The following is a 19963-nucleotide window of genomic DNA, read 5'->3' on the forward strand; positions in this document are numbered from 1 at the left end:
ACTATATAAAAGCCAGACTGAATAAATGAGTTTTAAGACTGCGTTTATACTTTTCACACCTTTACTTATCAAAGCAGGACTTTAGCTCATAAAATAGTTTTTTTTTTTTCATATCAAAATGAACTAAACTCTTCCTCCACCTGTGCTGCAGTCAGACCTTTAAGCAACCTTTCCTCTCCATCCTCCTGCCTCTGTTTACATCATCCTACATCTATTTGCATAGATGGAGCGCTCATGCTTGTGCACGCATGCGCACACCGCGCCACCTTTCTGCCAGTGCCTCGTACAAACCCAGACAGACAGGCGCGGACTTTTCTAACGTCTGTCATTAAGAAACGACGATTGAATTTGGATATTTTTTTTTTTGACCTTTAAGCCGCTTTTAAAGGTGAAAACTGTCCCGAGCGCTCTCTTCACTAAAGGTAAAAGGTGACAGAGAAAGTTGAGCCACGAAGACAAGAGAGGGAAATTAACTTCACAGCGTGTGTATGAGCGCTTCAACGTTAAACGGGACGAGACGAGAGGGGACGTTAATAAACAGAAAGGTAAGAAAAATTTATTTAAATTGAAAAAACATACAACTGACCATAGAAAAGTAGAAAATAAATTGTAAATTATTAGGACAGAAATGCAACTAAAACATATTAAATGTGAAATATAAAGGGAACTTTCATAATGACATTTTTTTTCAGATTTACTAATTACTACATTGTCTTTTTGTGATGTTTACACCTGCTGAGATTTAAAGAGGACATATCCTCCCTTTTCCAGCTTTTCAAACAGTCCCCCTGTGGGTCTAAGTGAAACATCTGTGCTGAGCTTTGGTCAAAATATAACACGAATCAAGCACCAGAGGAGGTTTGTGACCCTGTATAAACCAGCTCTCTCAGAACGCTCCGCTTTGGTGTGTGTATCTCTTTAAATGCAATGACCCCCCCTGAGTTTCCCCCGTAGACATCACTCCTTGGGATGGAGTCCATGGGTGGAGATACCAGCGGAGGAGAGGGTCTTTTATTTTTTATTTTTAAAGGTGCGGGCCGAAGCTTTGGCACATGCTGCTCCTTGGATGGTCCAAGTTTCCGAATTGGGAAGTCGTTCTTCTGACTTCGGTGTGTTTCAGTTCGGGAAGTCTGAATGTCGTAAACAACAGCGACAGACATTCGTGGATGCTACTCAGAAGACGTGTGAAATGTCTCTGTTACAAGTTATATTTCAGCAAAAAGTTGATGTGCAATACGTGAATGAATTAAAAAAGTATCTTAGCATTAGCAAAACAAAATGATGACTGGGAAAGCTCTGGCAGCAATGCATTTTTGGAGCGTTGAAAATAGCACGCTTTACCACTGGTTTGATTTTGAACTAAAAGGAGTTTGAATTGAGCTTGGTATTGAAACCAGCAGACAGGTGGAAATGGACACCTGTGGAAGAAGACAATAACGACCCATGAATGTGCTGTAACATTACCATCTAAGAAGTGTTTTTCTCCAAGAGGGACACATAATACTTGTCAAAGTATTTGAAAGAAAACCAGATTATTGTCAACTAAGCGCACAACAAAGATGATCTGCCACACAGGGCAGGTACCTGTATAGACGTGTACCTGCAGCAGAAAAGAGAGCTTATAGAGATATTTCTTTATCATTGAATCATAGCGACTTTGAAGATATGAGGAAGTCATAACATGTTGAACACTGATTGAGTTTAATGACAGGGAAGAAGCTGTGAGATAGTAAAGAGAGGCACATCAGAGCAAAACCCCTGAGCAGCTGATGAATGTAAAACGTTGTTTTAAGGTGCACTGGGCGCGTCGCTGACATGTCATTCCTGTAACACACCTGAATGAAGTGTGTGTCACTGGGGAGAGCTCACAGCTCGACTAACTCGTTCTCTGCGTAATGGGTACATGACTGGAAGCAGTTTGTAATTTAAAAGGCACGAAAACAATGCAAAGGTTGGACTTCCTGACTGTTAGTGTTTATTCTGTGAGAGATGTTCTGTTGTTTGTGTTTCAAATTCAGGTTCCCTTATTTGTGAATTAGCAGATACAGATGACTGATTAGATACTATGCTAAATAATGAAACTGCAGCAACTTTTACCCCTGCATGGATGTGATATTTTTAACTTCTATTGTAAGCACAGTGTAACCTGCTGTCTATGCTATTGTTTTAAGGACTGGCAGTGTGGTATCACATATCTGATGGTGTAATTCGATCCGATTGTGTTGAAAAAAATGTTTTTCTTTTTGGCAGGACAACTTTTCCGCAATCCGGGATGAATCTGCACTCTACAAAGACGACTACGCTACGGTCTAGGATTCCATATCAGCAGATTTGGGGACCTTAATGGATGAGATTAACCTCAAAAAGAACCTGTCACACGACCCTCAAGAACATCTGGACCTGTGTTCTTGATACGTGTGATGTAGACAGGGGGGGAAAGAAAGGACAGACTATTAGAAAAAGCAGATAGACTGTGAGATCCCTCACGCTCTCGTAGGTCACAATGCCAGACCAGTTGCAGGATTCTCAGGAGCAGTGGGGGCCTGGAGAAGAAGCACCACCGGTTCCCTTGGTGCCGGACATTCGGGTCGCTTCCAAGGGCGATGACTTCCTTCACACAAAAGACGGCTTGAAACAACCAACACAAGAAAGTGATATTTCAAAAGTAGGACTTGAGGAGTCCCAGATCTCTGTGGTGGTTGGTGTGGCGAAAACGGCGCAGGCTCCTGAACCTCTGAAGGCAAATTCTTTGTTAAAGGGCGCCGCGGGTGAAGATCGGCTACAAACGCACAACAGCAACAGTGACTCTGACTACAGCGTCACTAAATCCAACCCTGGATATGTTAACGCCGGCTTCATCCCCGACTTCTGTGATGTCGAGTTATCTGAGCTCGACAGAAGCTCCCTTGAAAAGACAAACCATATCTCGCCCCTTAATTTCTCTGAGCCCACTTCAGACAAAAACACCAAAATCAGTCCAGAGGAGGACGGAGGCGAATCCAGAACAGACTGGACCGACGAACCGAAAGGAGAGAAATCGCTAAGTGAAGTTTCATCCGACGCCTTCCAACCGAGGGACAGCATCGACGTCAGGTGGGACGAAGACGACGAGGACCGGCGGAGCACTCAGTCCGGGCGGAGTGTGAAAGAGGGGGTGTGCTGCTGCTACCAGGCCTTCAACAGGGGGTGTCTGCGGTGCGTGGAGGAGACGCCGGCCATGCTGTCCGGACTGATGCTGTCTTTGGCCTTCTGCGTGGCCCTCATCATCCTCATCCCCACCACAAGAAAGGTTAGAGAGTGTGTGTGTGTGTGTGTGTGTGTGTGTGTGTGTGTGTGAGGGATGGGATACGCTGACATAAACGTTCCTTGTGTTTGTTTAAAGGTTTTAAAATACTTTTTAACGAAAAGATGAAGATGAAGATGATACCTTCGGCTTTGTGGGGCTGGGAATGTTTAGTAGTTGAAAGATAGAATTATCATTTATCATCAGAAACAAATAAGATGAAGGCTGAAACTATTGAACAATCTGCAGATTATTTGTTAAGTAACTTTATTACTACTACTTACTTTATTACAAATGCTCTACTCATTGTAACGTCCCAAACCCGAAAAAATACCAAAACATCATCGACATCGTATAATGGCACACATTTTAGTACTTTTGTTTGTAGGTCATCTGAATCAAACTATAATAAAAAAGACTTTTAAAATGTGCCCTACCTTTTAATCGCACAATGACACTTTGAATGGACTTTGTCCTCGTCAAAACAGTTTTTGTTTCCCGTGTAACATTCCACGCTCAACAACAAAGACATCATTTTTGTAAACAGAAGTGGACTTTGACTTCGAAGCGGTTTTCGCCTTCAAACTGACAACAAAGTCCGTGCCCTTTTTTTTAGCCCCCGATTTGTATCCAGCAGATCCAGATGGGTTTCTAAAAGTCTGATCGATTTTAAATACTTTAAAACCAAAACTAATCCAAGGAACAAATCTGATTTAACAAGCAGATGTGATTCGCCTGCAGCCTGAAGAAAGGCCTGATGGGTTACATTTATCGTGATCAAAGATTGACTAATATATTTCTCAAAGCTGTAGACAACTTAGAAATGATGTAACACTGTATGAAGCTCAACTTGAGATCGAGAACAGTTGCGCAGTAGGATAGGGGGATGAATCTTTCAGTATCTCACGATTCAATTCTCGGGGTCAAAGTTGGATTTAAAATTGATTCCCGAGTCACAAAACATTCTCGTATTTGGTACGAAGGCGTGCTTATTATTATTATTATTTGAGAGTTTGTACAAGAAGCACAATAAAATGTGTTCAAGATGTTGACGACGCTGTAGGAGAACACAGAGGTTCATCCTTTGTTTGTACGATTAATGTAGCACTTTTTTTTTTTATTATTATTTTTATTTTATTTTTTATATTCAGGTCTAATTACAGATTTTTTTCCTCAACTGTTTATAGGTTCTTGCTTTAAATTACACATATATTTTTATCTCTGCACGGGTTATGTACATTTCTTGTATAAATCTATTTTTAAGTGCACAGTTTAAGTTTGATTCATCTAGAGGTATTCTTTAAATCTTTTTTTCGGGTTAATATATATGTAACAAATGTTTCATGTCATGTACGTCTTTGTAACCTGCTACTGGATGCTTTTCCCTCGGGATCAATAAAGTATCTATCTATCTATCTATCTGTCTGTCTGTCTGTCTGTCTGTCTGTCTATCTATCTATCTATCTGTCTGTCTGTCTGTCTGTCTGTCTGTCTGTCTGTCTGTCTGTCTGTCTGTCTGTCTGTCTGTCTGTCTGTCTGTCTGTCTGTCTGTCTGTCTGTCTATCTATCTATCTATCTATCTACCTATCTGTCTATCTATCTATCTATCTATCTATCTATCTGTCTATCGATCTACCTATCTGTCTAGCCAGTAGAGCCTGCAAGCATGATAAATGAATCTACTAGTTATACTGTGTCTTCCATTAATCATGAATTTAATGAACCACTGATTTGTGATGTCATCTTAACTGGCGGGCACATGACTTTATGGGTTGTTTGTTCTGTACAAACAGTTGAGACAACAGTGTTTAATCCCTGAAAGAAAAGAAACAGATATCAGCCTTCATGCTGCATCTGTTGCAAAGACTAAAAATAGCTTTGCTTTACATGGCTGCTGTAGAATAAAACCTTCACCGGTTGTTTGAAGCTCAGCCAAGCTTTCATGTCTCTTAACTTGAATCCTCGAGAAGCAGACAGGTGCTTTGGAAATGGAAAACAACAGAGCACAAATAGGACGATACTGGGTGGAAAAAAACACTTCATTTCTTCCAATTCTGTCTGCCAATGACACTTTTTTTGTTTAACACACAGGATGTTTTTTTCTTAAAGGCTTTATTTGTGATTTTTCACACTTAAATGTAGAAATCAAGTATATCCTCTGAAAATAACTCTGTGAGTCATGACTGTCTACAATGGGTGTAACACCCGAGTCCCACTGTCTGTGATGTTTTCACAGTTTTCAGAGTCCTATCTTCAGTTTGTTTACATCGCCCGGACGGCCGGCTGACTCCTCCCCTCGTGTATAAAAGTTGTTTAATTGAGGGACTAGAGAAAAGAAGAATAACATACTGTACTCACTGCTTAACTGTGTTTCTAGATCACGCTCACTTCAGGTAAATTTACATGCAGTGTGAAGATACCAGCATAATAAAGATCGCTAGCATTAGCATGCTAACACAACAATGCACCACGAGTTGTTTTGGTTTCATGCTAGTGCTCAAGGGCGACATCTGCTGGATCAAAACATCACATATAAAGCCTTTAAATGAGTATGCTGAGATGTTGTTCTGTCTCTTCACAGAATATTGCCGTCCATGTAGGAGCTCTGTCCATTTTGTGCGTTGTTCTCTGTCTGAGCGCCATCCTGCTCGTCTGCCTGCCCTGGCTGGCCACAGTGAGGCGCTGCGGAGGAGCCCTGGCCCTCTTTGTCTGGGGCACTCTGTACATCACCGCCATAGTCTTCATCTTCACCGGGGGACCTGTCACTGCATGGGAACAGGTGAGAAGCCGACCGCCAAAATGGAACTCGGAAGAAGCTGAATGTTTTTTGTTCATTTACTGTCGTTTAACTTTCTCGATCTTTGTGTGCAGGTGGCGTTTTTCCTCTTCCTCTCTCTGAGCGTGTACACGGTTCTCCCTCTCTCCATGGCCTGGGCCCTCATGTTTGGGATTGGTACCAGCGTCTCACACATCATCATCATTAGTGTCTACGTCCCTGTTACCAAACCAGAGACACCCGATCTGGCCGTTCAGGTGAACATTAACTGTCTTTGGATAGATTTAAGTAAATCATTTGACGCCAGCGATCCAGTTCTTAGTCACACGCTTAGATTTTGCAAAGACTGGGGATTTCACAGGCTCACTAACCTAGAATCCTTTTGAGATTATGTCTCATGATGCACCTGGTGGAAATCACGACTAAAATCATTGAGCAGAAAACCCAAAAAGGAAGAGAAACTAGTGGAGTTGTGGAGACAGCTGGAATGCCTCTTTATCACAAGACACCAGATTGCTTTTCTCAACATAATGAGATCAATAAATCCCTTCTAATTGGAAGACTAGTTTGTGTTATCTGGTGATAACTTCTCCAGAAATCAAACCAGAAATGTCCCGTTCTCACAGGCTGATGCAGGGCACTAATAAGTATCTTTGACCTAGATTACCAGGACAGCTGAAAAAGTAATAAAGCCTCAAATGTGAAAGTAGGCAAATTATTTGCCCATCTATGAGCGAGACACTCTTTTGCATGTACCGCAAAACAGTGTTAAAATTCAAATAAAGCAGGTCATGCTCAAGCAAATGACCTGTTACTTATCACAGAACGGGGTTTCAAGTTAGAATTAAATAGTTCAACGATCGACACAAGTTCCTCATTAACCTGTCACTGATTGGTCGGTCTGTTCATGTATGGGCTCGCTTACTTTGCTCTTCTTCTGCTGACATCACTAGACGGCCTTGATGAATGAAGTAAACAATGATCCGCTTTCCTTTCACCTCTGAATTCCTCCCTCAGCTGATTGCGAACGCCCTGCTCTTTGTGTGCGTGAACTGTGTTGGGATTTTCCACCTGTGGGTGACCGAGCGCGACCTCAGGGTCTCCAATCAGAAGAGAGAAGAGTTCAGCGTCATCCGCTCCCGGAAGGAAGTACGGAAATATCAGCAGGTTAGCACAAGACTCATGACTCATTAAAAAGTCTTTCTATCTATTGGATTTTATTTTTTTTTTTTTGGCATTGTGATTGCATTCTGAATCAAAAATCATTATCGTCCTCATAAAGGGCTCTTCACCTGGACGGCCTTTTGTGAGCTGGCTCTTTCTGTGCTCCTCTGTCCATTCAATAGATTAATCATTCACTTGCCTGATGCCAAGCAGCAGTACACCATGCAAACCTGGACGGGCAATATTCCCAGCAAGTAAACAAATAGATGAAACACGGTTCACAGAGTCAACACGGCTCTGCTTCAGAGAGCCTTTTGATGGCCGTGTCCCGTCTTTTACGGCCTCCGTGAACAGATTGTCGGATTGTAAGACAGAGGACCGATGTCAAAGTGCAACAAGGTCTCAGAAAAACTCATCAGCCACCCACCCCTCAACGTCCTCTCTCTCTCTGTTTCCTCTGCAACAGGAGCAGCTCCTCCTGTCGGTGTTGCCACGTTACATCGCCATGGAGCTGAAAACGGAGGTGGTAAATCGGCTGACCAAGCCGACGGGCAACAAGAAGAACGAGTCCAACTTCAACAACTTCCACAGCCTCTACATACGGAAGCACAAAGACGTCAGGTGATGATCACACGGGAGTCTCATCCCTTCATGTGCTCCTTTCTGGGTGCTTTTAATGGCGTTGACTTGGAGGTAACGTTGCATTCAAAGTGTAAATTTGTAAGGCACAAAGAGGAATGAGTCGACTTTTTAAACATCTAGAAAGCAAAGAAACATCGACCGGCTTCATTGACATTAACAAGTGAAAATTAAATTACATAAAAACACACTCCTCCTGGTCACACACACACATCTCTCATCCACCTGTATTATAGTATGTTCATATCACCTCAATAAGTTATCGACCTGTACAGTATGTCCATATTCTGTATATTATCTATAATCTATATAGCATGCTCACTGCACCTTAATCTGTATATTATAATCCTAACAATATACTCATATTTATAGCATTTATTTATATTTATAGCATCCCATTAATCCAGCCATATATACCCAATAATTCACTTTTTTTTAGTCTACATCTGCACATTTTGTAATCACTTGTACATAGCACAGACTCTTACACTTTCTGCTTATTTGCACTTCTGGTGAGATGCCAAACCTCATTTCGTTACTCTATACTTGTATATGTGTAATTACAATAAAGTTGAATCTCATCTCATCTCTTAACTTACAACACAGTAGTGTTGTAAGCACAGTAGATCAGTCAAAAGAGGACGTATATTTTTGTTCATGGTTCCTAATTACAAAATTAGTTTTGATTTTCTTGCCTTTATTTGTTTACAATTCAGGAATGTTGCCTGATTAGCTGCAGGAGCTTTGAGTTCACTGCGTACTCTAAATACAGATCCTGTTATTACATAATTACTCTTTGAGAGGTGGTGATTCTCAGACACGTCATTGAAGTAAAAGAAGCGTCTTTTTTTCTCAGATTTTTAGAGCAGTTTGTGGTGTACTGTTTACTAGACCCTCAGAAAAGGTTAAATAAGCCAGGAGCCAAAGATAGTCGCCTGTGTGTTCAGATTTGACTCCAAAAAGGAACTCCTCTGCACTCCGATGGAAATTTGCAACAGGTCACATGTAAACACGGTTCATGCTGATGTCTGATCCGTGTGTGTTTTTGCAGCATCCTGTACGCCGACATTGTGGGCTTCACAAAGCTGGCGAGCAGCTGCACACCAGAGGAGCTGGTCGCCGTGCTCAACAAGCTCTTTGGCAGATTTGATGACATCGCCAAGGTGAAAAACCAAGCCCAAATAAAACGTCCACTTCTTCATAAATGACAGATTTGTGTTCAGCTGTCGGACTCACTCCCCCTCCTTTCTGTTCGTCTCCATCTGTAGAAGAACGGGTGTCTTCGCATTAAGATTTTGGGTGACTGCTACTACTGTGTATCCGGCCTGCCTGACCCCATTCCCACGCACGCAAAGAACTGTGTTCAGATGGGGCTGGACATGTGCACCGCCATCAGGTCCGTTCATTTGAATTTATGTACAGCTTCTTCTCCAAAACGTTATTTTTACGAGTCTGTCTCATCTCTTGTTATTCCTCATTTGACTATGAGACAAATCTGATTTTTTAGAAATGTTTTTTTTTTTTATGCTTCCTGTCATTGTCACATTCTGTTTTCCAGCCACATGAACAAAAGGTTGTCAGTGCTCTTAATTTGCATCTACAGCTTCTGCGTCGTGTGTAACTTCCCTGTGCGTCAACCGGCACTTTTATGTCACTGCTTGTTTCCTCCACAGCTGAAACACTCTCCATATTAAAGCTCAAAACATCACACTGTTACAGAGAACGGGAGCAAAATGAAAAAGGGAATAACCACAATGTTACCAAACAATTTCACTCGGTTTCGGTTCATTAGACGAGCAATGTGAAAAAAAAAAAATGGATACAACGTGTATGCAGGTGGGTTCATTCATGCAATCTAACAAGGAGTGGTTTGAATTTATTAAAAAAAAGATACAGAAAGTGAAAAGAGGAACACATTTCAGATGTTATGAAAATCAATATTAAAACAGGCTTACATGTTTCCAGTCTGAGCTCTGTTCAATGAGCTAGCCTCAAGCTAGCACGGCTGTCCGTCCATATGCAAACGTTCGTTACTCATACAACTCCGTAGTCAATTTAATATCATTTAGCAACATGTAAAATGTATTTCAGCACAGATATTTCATTTAAAGACGCTAGATTGCTGGCTGGCAAGCTCTGTGATTACTGCACATTGCACATATTGCACAGTTCAAGTTGACTTTTTCTTTACATTTTGTTTTAGTTACCATTTTGTTTTGTACCTTTTGCACTATTTAGAATTTATTACTGTAAATATTATTTATCTATTTTTACCTTATTTTATTTTATCTATTTTTACATTATTTTATTTCATCTTATTTTAACTTATTTTATTTTATCTATTTTTACCTTATTTTATTTTATTTTATTTTACCTTATTTTATTTTATCTTATTTTAACTTATTTTAGTTTATCTATTTTTACATTATTTTATTTTATCTTATTTTAACTTATTTTAGTTTATCTATTTTTACCTTATTTTATTTTATCTATTTTTACCTTATTTTATTTTATTTTATTTTACCTTATTTTATTTTATCTTATTTTAACTTATTTTACTTTATCTATTTTTACATTATTTTATTTTATCTTATTTTAACTTATTTTAGTTTATCTATTTTTACCTTATTTTATTTTATCTTATTTTATTTTATTTTATTTTATCTTATTTTACCTTATTTCGGTTGTATTGCACCGCGGGACGGAGACAAACGCAATTTCGATTCCACTGCATGTCTGGCACATTTTGAAATTGACAATAAAGTTGACTTTGACTTTGACTTTGAATGATTGGACAGCCTGAAAGCCGCAGTGCATTGTGGGGGCAGTTTAGCATAACCAGCATACTCCTGTTTCATACTTCAAAATTCTGGTTGATCTAGTTTACATCAGGGTTTTTCTCACATACACTAAACTGCATTCTATGATTTGGGATCACACTCCATACTCTCTCTCTCTGTCTGTCTGCAGCAAGCTGAGAGAGGCGACGGGGGTCGAGATCAGCATGCGGGTCGGGGTCCACACCGGCAACGTGCTCTGCGGTGTGATCGGCTTGCAGAAATGGCAGTACGACGTGTGGTCGCATGATGTCACGTTGGCCAATCACATGGAATCTGGAGGTCTACCTGAGTAAGTAAAAATCTCCTCAGAGATGACACAACTCTGATTGGGAGTAGAGAATTGTTGTTAATTGTCGTTGTCCTTGTTGATAAAGGCGAGTCCACATCACAGAGGAGACGCTGCAGCACTTAAACGGAGCATACCAAGTGGAGCAGGGGGACGGGGGGAGTCGGAATCCTCTTCTTAAAGGGCGGAACACCTACCTGGTTATCGACCCCCACATGGCGCGCAGAATCTCCAGGAGACCCAAATCAGTGAGTGTGCACACACGACGTGCGACATGTGCTTTTCTTTTTTTAACCCTACCTTTCAGTGCTCATCATAACGACACTTTCTTTTTGTGTCATTTCAGCTAAACACTCTGCCGTCAGGTGAGCCCAGGCAGCGGGCATCGGTCCGGATGTCTCAGTACCTGCAGTCCTGGAGGACCATCCACCCTTTCGCAGACCTCAGCAACCCCGAAGCCACGCCCTCCAAGAAGAGAAAACTGCCCAGAAGCATCACCAATGTCATGAAGCAATCACATCCGTCTGCTGTAAGAGGAACACATCATCTCTGCTCTACCTCTGTTTGTTTGTTCTCTTTAAGTTTTACGTTTATTTGACCCCTGATGTGTGTGTGTGTGTGTGTGTGTGTGTGTGTGTGTGTTTCAGGTAAGACCATCCTTCCAGAGCAACCTCTCCGGGTAAGTCTCCAGTCGCATTCAAAACAAATCAGAAAAATGACACCTGCATAAAAAACATGAAGTGGAGAACATTTAAACATGCAGCTCTTTACACAGAGAGGCTCCCTCCGTTATTTAATCAGTCATTCTTTATATTATTTTGTCTGTATCTGTGTCTAATCTCTTCTTTATTTCCAGTTTGGATGTGGATAGTGGTGTCGTGGGAACACTGGACACTGTGGACAATAAACGGTGAGATCTTAGCAAATATTTGTTTCAGTCAAAAGTCCCAGAAATGGATTTTTCTTGACTTCTGCTGCCGCTGTAGTTTTTGGTATTTCTTCCCTGTTTGAGTTTTTTTTAATTTTTTTCATTCATGTACTTAACCACCACCAAAAAAAACAAACAAACATCAGTTCATGTTTTTTTTCTCCCATCAAGGCGAAGGTTAAAGAAGCTCAACTGTTTCACCCTGCTGTTCAACGACCTGAGCCTGGAGAGACAGGTAGCTTCATTCTCCGGTTCTGAAGAGTGTGACTGACGTGACCGAGCAGAAACCGCCATGATCTACTTTTGTGTTTTGCAAATCACTGACTCTTGAGTGTGTGTTTGTGTTTTAGTTCCGGGTCTCAGAAGTTTCAGGTTTACATCACTCCATGAGCTGCATCGCTCTGATCTTCGTTACCCTGTTCGCTGTTCAGATGCTCGTCTCTAAGAAGTGAGTCAAAGTCGCACACGCACACGCGTTCTCCGACATTACTTTCTGTCATCTTTTTCATTTTGTATTTGTTTTATCACCCTGGGCCAAACACTCTTAATTTGATCCCTCTTGGTGTTTCGGGGTTAAACAGGATCACTGATTGTGTTTTTACCTTCTTCCCTCCCAGTAACTTTGAGATGGCCGTGTCCTATGGTGTGACCTTCCCTGTGCTGGTGCTGCTTCTGTCCATCGCTTTCACTGGATACCTGGAGGTAAACAAACACTTTGTAGGTGACACTGAGCAGCGAACACATCGGCCCCTGTTGGGACTACAGAGTAGAGCCAAACCTGATGCGGACACTGATTAGAGATTACTAATATGGAAATTATATTTTGATGAATTTCCATTGGGGCGCCGGGTAGCCTAGAGGTTATGTCTCGCCCCCCCCCCCTCTATGTAGGGAGGCTGCAGTCCTCACCACAGCGGATTTGCATTAGATTCCGACCTCGGCCCTTTGCTGCTGTCATCAATCATTCTCTCGTCCCAACGTTTCCTGTCTCTCTTCAGCTGTCCTATCTTTAAAATAAGACAGAAACTAAAAGTTTTGTCAGTAAACAGAAGAAACATGAACTTTGATCGTCTACAAACAGTCTGATCAACAGATGCGTCTTAAAAACAAAACGAACAGTACATAAGTGGAAGGAGCTACATTCTTGTGTTACATAAGATGATGACGACGGTTTGGTATGCGTGTCCTCATTAACAACAAACTATGTGTCCTCATCCTTAACTTTTTATATCCTTCTCATCCTCCTGGAATTCTTTTCGTTTGGATATGATTTCTTTTAGATCAGTATGAGAACAGCTGCTTTGTAGACTTTGTGAATTGGAACGATAGAAGTGACCATAGCTCAATATTTAAATGTCTGTCTGGTTTTTTTTTTTTTCTTTTTTCAGAAATGGCGTTCCAAGATGCCCGTGGGTGTCCAGTGGATTTCAGGGCTTTCCCGCGGTGTCTCCCGCCGGGTGGTGCTGAGACTCTTTGTGGTCGCTCTCCTCGTGCTGATGACGCTGCTTATGGCCTTTCTCAACCTTGTGAGTTATTTTGTCCTCATTTACCACCACCCCCCCCCCCCCCCCTCCTCCCACCACCATGTACAGAAACATTAGTTGATGCTCTTTCTTCTTCAGGTCTTCCTGCAAGGAAACAACTGCACAGCGATCGTCAACAGGACCAAGCTGGAGGATCTGAAACTTTACACTGTGCCTGTACGTGACAGAAAATCACCAGATGTGTCATTTATCCACGTCTAGATACAACAATCTAAATAAAATATGCATGAAAAGACATTGTAGAAAACCCTCTTGAGTCAGTGATGAACAGAAGCTTCGGTTATTTGACTCTCAAGACAGATTTATTATTGATTCTTCACGACGTCTTAAACGTTGACACCTTCAGATCTGAACATAACACACACCTCGTCATAAACCACATTTTTTCCCTCCCTCCTCCCCCGCGTCTCCAAACATGCAGTACTACCTGTACTGCTGCTTGCTGGCCATGCTGGGAGTGATCGTGTTCATCAGGACGTGCATGTTGATGAAGACGCTGCTGCTCACGCTGGCCGTGGTGGTTTACCTCGCCCTCTTTCTGCACGTCTACGCACCGAGGTCCTACTGCCTCATCGACCTGCTGTACCCAGACAACGGCACCAGGTGAGCAACAAACGCACGTCATCACGTCATCACGTCATCACCAGCTGATTAGAGACATAAAGGAGCAGCAGAATTATGTTCTATTTTTGGATATTGACTGAAAGGAAAACTTGTGAAAAACAGTGATGAACACTTTCTACTTAGCCGTCTACACACCTACACACTCTCAGTAATCCTGCAGGAGTTCATTTCCCTCTCTCCCACTGTCACTCTAAGCTATCTTTAGTCATCGCGCTCTCCGTTTGTCCCACTCGGCCGAGGTGTTGAATTCCATCCTTTTGTCGTCCCGCTCAGAGCCCTCGGATAGTTTGCTCCGTGTCTGGAGTGTCAGATCAGCATCTTTTATTCAGGAGCTTTCCAAAGCAGGAGGCCCGACCAGGGGGACACAGACCCAATTAAAAGTGGGATACAAGACACTCTGTTGTGAGGAGTTTTGTAAATGACTGTGTGGAAGTCTGGGGCAAAAACCTACAAAACCACCTTACAATCACTAAGCAACGACAAAAAAGAGCCATTCATACAGTAAACAATGTAGGATATTATGAACACACCAATATACTGTTTTTAAACTTACACACCTTAAAGTTTGGGGATCTGGTAGAATTTAAGACTGCACAAATAATGTATGAAGCAAAAAATAAACTGCTACCTGTAAACATAGAAAAAGTGTTCAGAGACAGAGAGGGGGGTTTTAACTTTAGAGGGAAACTAAACTTGAAACAGCATTATGCTCGGACCAATTTAAAAAGTATGTGTATTTTCATTTGTGGGGTTGTTTTGTGGAATGGTCCTGACGAAACGATTGAACAAAGTATGAATATAACGCAATTTAAAAAAATGTACTAAAGATATATCTTTGAAAAGTACAGAAATGAGGAAGGAGAATGTAAATCTAACAGATGTTAATGGCACCTGTTCATTTTGTTCTTTTTGTTTTTGTTTTGTTTTTCTTAATATCTCGATTGGAGTCTTTTTTTTTTTGTATTGTCTGTTTAGTTTATTTTATTGGATTTTGCATTTGTTGATGGTGAAGAATGGGGGTAGGACTTGACAAGCCTGGGCTTCTTCCTATCCCTTTTCGAACGAGTCAAATGTGTATTATATTGAAATTGGCTTTTTTATTTTTTTATTTTATACAGATTTTTTTTCCATTTGTTGTTTATTCATTTTCATCTGTTTTTAATCGTTCGAAATAAAGAATAAATAAATAAAAGTAACGGAAAGAGAAGAAAAAAAAGAGAGAGAGCAGTTTTGAAGTCAGGATTACGTGTGTACCGCTTTAAATGTGTGATTTAACCTGTGTGTGTTTATTTTACAGGCCAGGGGTTCTAAAAGACCCTCAGATCATGTCCGGGGTTTGGCTTGTCATCTTTTACATCGTGTGCCTCATTCTGGCCAGACAGGTGTGTGTAATGTGTGTGTGTGTGTGTGTGTGTGTGTGTGTGTGTGTGTGTGTGTGTGTGTGTGTGTGTGTGTGTGTGTGTGTGTGTGTGTTATGTGTGTGTGTGTGTAATGTGTGTTATGTGTGTGTGTGTAATGTGTGTTATGTGTGTGTGTGTAATGTGTGTTATGTGTGTGTGTGTAATGTGTGTTATGTGTGTGTGTGTGTAATGTGTGTTATGTGTGTGTGTGTAATGTGTGTTATGTGTGTGTGTGTGTGTGTGTGTGTGTTTGAACAAATGTCTCTGTTATGTAATGTTTGTACTCACAGCTGTTTGTCCCCCGGTTGGTTCTCGCTGTCAGGACGAGCTGGGTTGCCGTGTAGACTTCTTGCTGGAGCGATGTTTCGTCGCGGAGAGGGAGGAGATGGAGACCATGGAGAACGTCAACAAACTCCTCCTTCAGAACGTGCTGCCGCTCCACGTCGCCTCCGTCTTCATGGGGAAAACTATTCGCAACCAGGTATGCACAAGCTCTACTTCACACCATGTTGTCTTCACGCTCATTTTGATGAACTAGTTAGCTAGCCATGCATTTTCTACTGAATGAACGATCTGCAGAGTCCCTCTGCACCTTTAAGAAAAAGCTAAAGACCCAGCTCTTTCATGAATACCTACTAACTTAATGATGATGGTCTCCATATTATTGATGATGATGATGGTTGTGACGATGGTTTTTGTTTGATAACGACGACTTATAAGATGGTTTCTATACTGATTAGAGCTCTCAAGAACTGCCCTCAATGTTGTGCTTTGCCTCTGGTCACTTCCTGTCAGCACCTGTGTGTCCAATCAGACTCAAAGCTGATCGTTTGCTCTTACTGACATTGTTCCCTTTTTTTCTAGATCCTTGCTTGTGTTGTTCTTACTCTCTGATGTACGTCGCTTTGGATAAAAGCGTCCGCTAAGTGAATTGTAGAATTGAATAGAAGAGTTTGTTTAGTAGGTCAAATGTCTTTTATCTCACTAGAAATAAAGCTGATACTTGATCTGAAGAGAGTAGTTTAAATGGTTCAATTAAAGAAGTGTTCAAGCATGACTTTAAAGAGGAAAGAGAAACAGTAAGGAGGTAGTTTAAAGCAAATCTATTGATAAACACCTCAGGCTCTCTGGGTGATGCATGAGTATCCATCTGTCATTTCAGGTCTTAAATGTAATTTTTACTTTAAATGTCTTTTTCTGATAGTCCCTCACTTCATACCTGTCTCTGTTTCAGGACCTGTACAGTCAGTCATACTCCTGTGTGTGTGTGATGTTCGCCTCGGTGCCAGAGTTCAAAGAGTTTTACAGCGAGAGCAGCGCCAACAGGGACGGGCTGGAGTGCCTGCGCCTCCTCAACGAGATCATATCGGACTTTGACGAGGTGTGAGGAAGAGGATGTTCGCACAATCTGTCAGAGTCTGAAACATCAGGTTGGATTATTTTGTCTTTAACTCTTGTCTCTGCAATCTTTTCGCTTGCAGCTTCTGTCAAAGCCCAAATTCTGTTCAGTGGAGAAGATCAAGACGATCGGCAGCACGTACATGGCCGCCACAGGGCTGACGCAGTCACCTCAATGGGACGAAACAAAGGTCTGCTGTTTTAAAAAAAAAAAAAAAAAGATTTGATGGGATGTTTTAGAAGGAAACACTTGTCCCTCTTCATTGACATGATCTCTGGCTCCCCCTACAGGAAGTGGAAGTCTCCTACAGTCATGTGCGCTCCATGCTGGAGTTTGCCATCTCTCTGATGGGCAGACTGGAGCTCATCAACACACACTCCTTCAACAGCTTCAAACTCAGGATCGGTGAGTCTGAGAATACTACTGATGATGGATCCTTCAAGTTTTAATTGTCATTCCTCTAATATAACAGCAATTTTTTAAAATAATTTTTAAACTATATTTTATATATTGTAATAGCTTCGTATACTGTATTATTTAAGTTGTTGCTAGTTCTGCTTTATTTCCTTGTTAATTGTTTAGCACCAATACACCAAGTCAAACCTTGTATGTGTAAATGTACTTGGCAATAAAGCCCGATTCTGATTCTGATAATCTACTGAATCTTTGACAAACTCCCAACATTTCATCAACTGGATCCATGCAATACTGACCCAAGACATTAACCTTTCGAGCCCCTCCAGAACATTATCAGTATCTTCTTTTAAATCACTTTTAAAAACACATTTTTATCGTAAGGCCTTCTTATAATCCTTGTTTCATCCAGGATGTTTTATTTGTTTTACTGTTAACTGTAGCCGATCTTTTTCTCTGTTCATTGGACGATTGCTGCACTGTTGTTTTATTTTTCATGCTTTTAATAGGATTTTATTGTTGTGCATTTGCCTGTTGGGATTTTTTCTTTTTTTCTGTAAAGCACTTTGTGACGTTGGTTTTGATAAGTGCTTTATAAATAAACTTTATTGTTATTATATATTATATTATTAAAGTCCGGTTTATATCCATGATTTGAAAAATGCTTATGAACCTTTAACTTCGTTCACATGGCAGGGATAAACCACGGGCCGGTGATCGCAGGAGTGATCGGAGCTAACAAACCTCAGTACGATATCTGGGGGAACTCTGTGAATGTGGCCAGCAGGATGGACAGTACAGGAGTGCTGGACAAGATACAGGTGAGAGAGGGGAAACAGGGTCAGTGCAACATGATGCCTTAATGAGAAAACCTGATTTAGGAGCCACATAGACTGCTTACACTGATTTTTTAGCCGTATTTTTTTTACTATTTTTGACAGCATATGTGAACATACATTTCAAGACGATAATTAACATATAGAGAACATTTTATGTCATGAGACAATTTCAGAGCGGATGAAAAATGTTATGTAAAACCCTGTTCTTACTCCTTCACACAACCAGAAATGGGAACGATAGTAGTTTTTAGAACATGTTTAAGATTGTGCAAAACTTGTGATCTTAGCTTCTGTCTGTAATAAATCCTCTCCTGCTCCCAGGTGACGGAGGAGACGGCCCAGGTGGTGGAGAGCGTGGGATACAACGTCACCCTCAGAGGCGTGGTCCACGTCAAGGGGAAAGGAGATCTCAAAACCTACTTTGTGAACACGGAGCAGTCGTCTCCTCAGTTCTGACCTCCTCCTGTCTGAGGCTGAGCACACTTTAAAAGACTTCACATGTCCATGTTTGTTTTAATGAACCTGGTGTACCTCACGGCTCCGTCTCGGGGACTGAGACATTTGCACTGACTCAATGCTGAATCGTGTAAAAAGGAGTCGCCTTCGTCTTTTGGATGAGACCCTAAATAAAATCCTGAGATCCGGTGAAATGAAGACTACAGCTGTGGACTGAAAGCAGAAAGCTTTCTACTCATGGACCAGAGTACGCAGAGCCACAACGCTAACTGTATCTGTACTGTATCAATAATAATAATAATATTATAAATTACATTTATGTAGCACTATAAATACTCAAAGACGCTTTCACAGGAAACAACAAAAACAAAACACTACACTCCTCGCCTCCGCCTTTTTATAATCATTCTGAAAATACATAATCTGAAGGATGTTTTACTTCCTGGTGTCTGAATCACATACCAATCCAAAAGTGTTCATGTACGATGAATGTAACGGATGTACCAGAGACTGCAGACGTTTTATGAGCTACATTTGAACCCATTTACAGGAATTTATTTAAAGTTAACATTTTATTTTCACTTTATTTTGGTTTCACAAAATTCAGATTTTTGCGTCTTTCAGCTCTAAAGGTTTTATGCGAGCTCGTGCCGCTACAGATGTTGCTGTGTCTTTAAGAAGGATGGGGGTTTTGTGATCCCGTTTGGTCTTTTTTACTGGCCGACAAACTGCAAAAATGTTTATGAGTCAGAAATTATGAAGGGGGAAAAAGAAAGATTTATGTGAAGACAAAGAAAAATGAAGCGACGGTTGAAGGTAAACTCACTCAGAGTGGACAAACACTTTAACCATGTACTCGTCTGTATTTATTTGTAAAGCTTAGGAGCTCTCACTCACTGCTTGTCTTACTGCTCTCTGCTGGAGTCGGAGATGCCTGCATGTTAAATTAAAAGGCGTGACATTTGATGATTTGAATGACGTGGTTGTGCCATGAAGAAGTCGGATAACGCTCATTTGAAATTGCACTTTTTTTAAATGTAGTGTTTTTTAAAAGGGATTTTTGCAATACCAATACATTGTTGACAATGTTGCAATGAATATTATATAATAATATAATATATCATGTTTTATTTCTGAGGGATGACGTGTGAATGTAATGAAAACATGAATTGAAGTCAGGGTGGAATATATTTTTATATATTTAATTTATAAACCAATAATAAAAAAAAATACAACCACAGTAGTGTGTGTGTGTGTGTGTGTGTGTGTGTGTGTGTGTGTGTGTGTGTGTGTGTGTGTGTGTGTCAGAATCCTTCATGCATATATCCTCCGCAATCAAGAACTGTGGAATTTCCCCCCATTCGCGGCAAC

General features: G+C 41.0%; 1 protein-coding gene across 1 annotated transcript; it reads left to right on the forward strand.

Annotated features, from left to right (window-relative positions):
- Nucleotides 1-269: 269 nt before the first annotated feature.
- Nucleotides 270-19832, forward strand: LOC109995592 (adenylate cyclase type 2-like). The gene is made up of 26 exons (XM_020649373.3): nt 270-545; nt 2251-3289; nt 5865-6062; nt 6155-6316; nt 7077-7226; nt 7690-7844; nt 8914-9025; nt 9131-9258; nt 10833-10991; nt 11077-11236; nt 11335-11517; nt 11636-11667; nt 11845-11898; nt 12088-12151; nt 12267-12364; nt 12534-12618; nt 13305-13442; nt 13539-13616; nt 13882-14063; nt 15382-15466; nt 15807-15965; nt 16719-16865; nt 16966-17073; nt 17174-17288; nt 17994-18118; nt 18458-19832. The coding sequence occupies exons 2-26, from the start codon at nt 2504-2506 to the stop codon at nt 18590-18592; spliced, it is 3798 nt and encodes a 1265-aa protein (XP_020505029.2). The 5' UTR covers nt 270-545; nt 2251-2503; the 3' UTR covers nt 18593-19832.
- Nucleotides 19833-19963: the final 131 nt, after the last annotated feature.

Source organism: Labrus bergylta, chromosome 22 (assembly GCF_963930695.1).
Source record: "Labrus bergylta chromosome 22, fLabBer1.1, whole genome shotgun sequence".
NCBI lineage: Eukaryota > Metazoa > Chordata > Actinopteri > Labriformes > Labridae > Labrus > Labrus bergylta.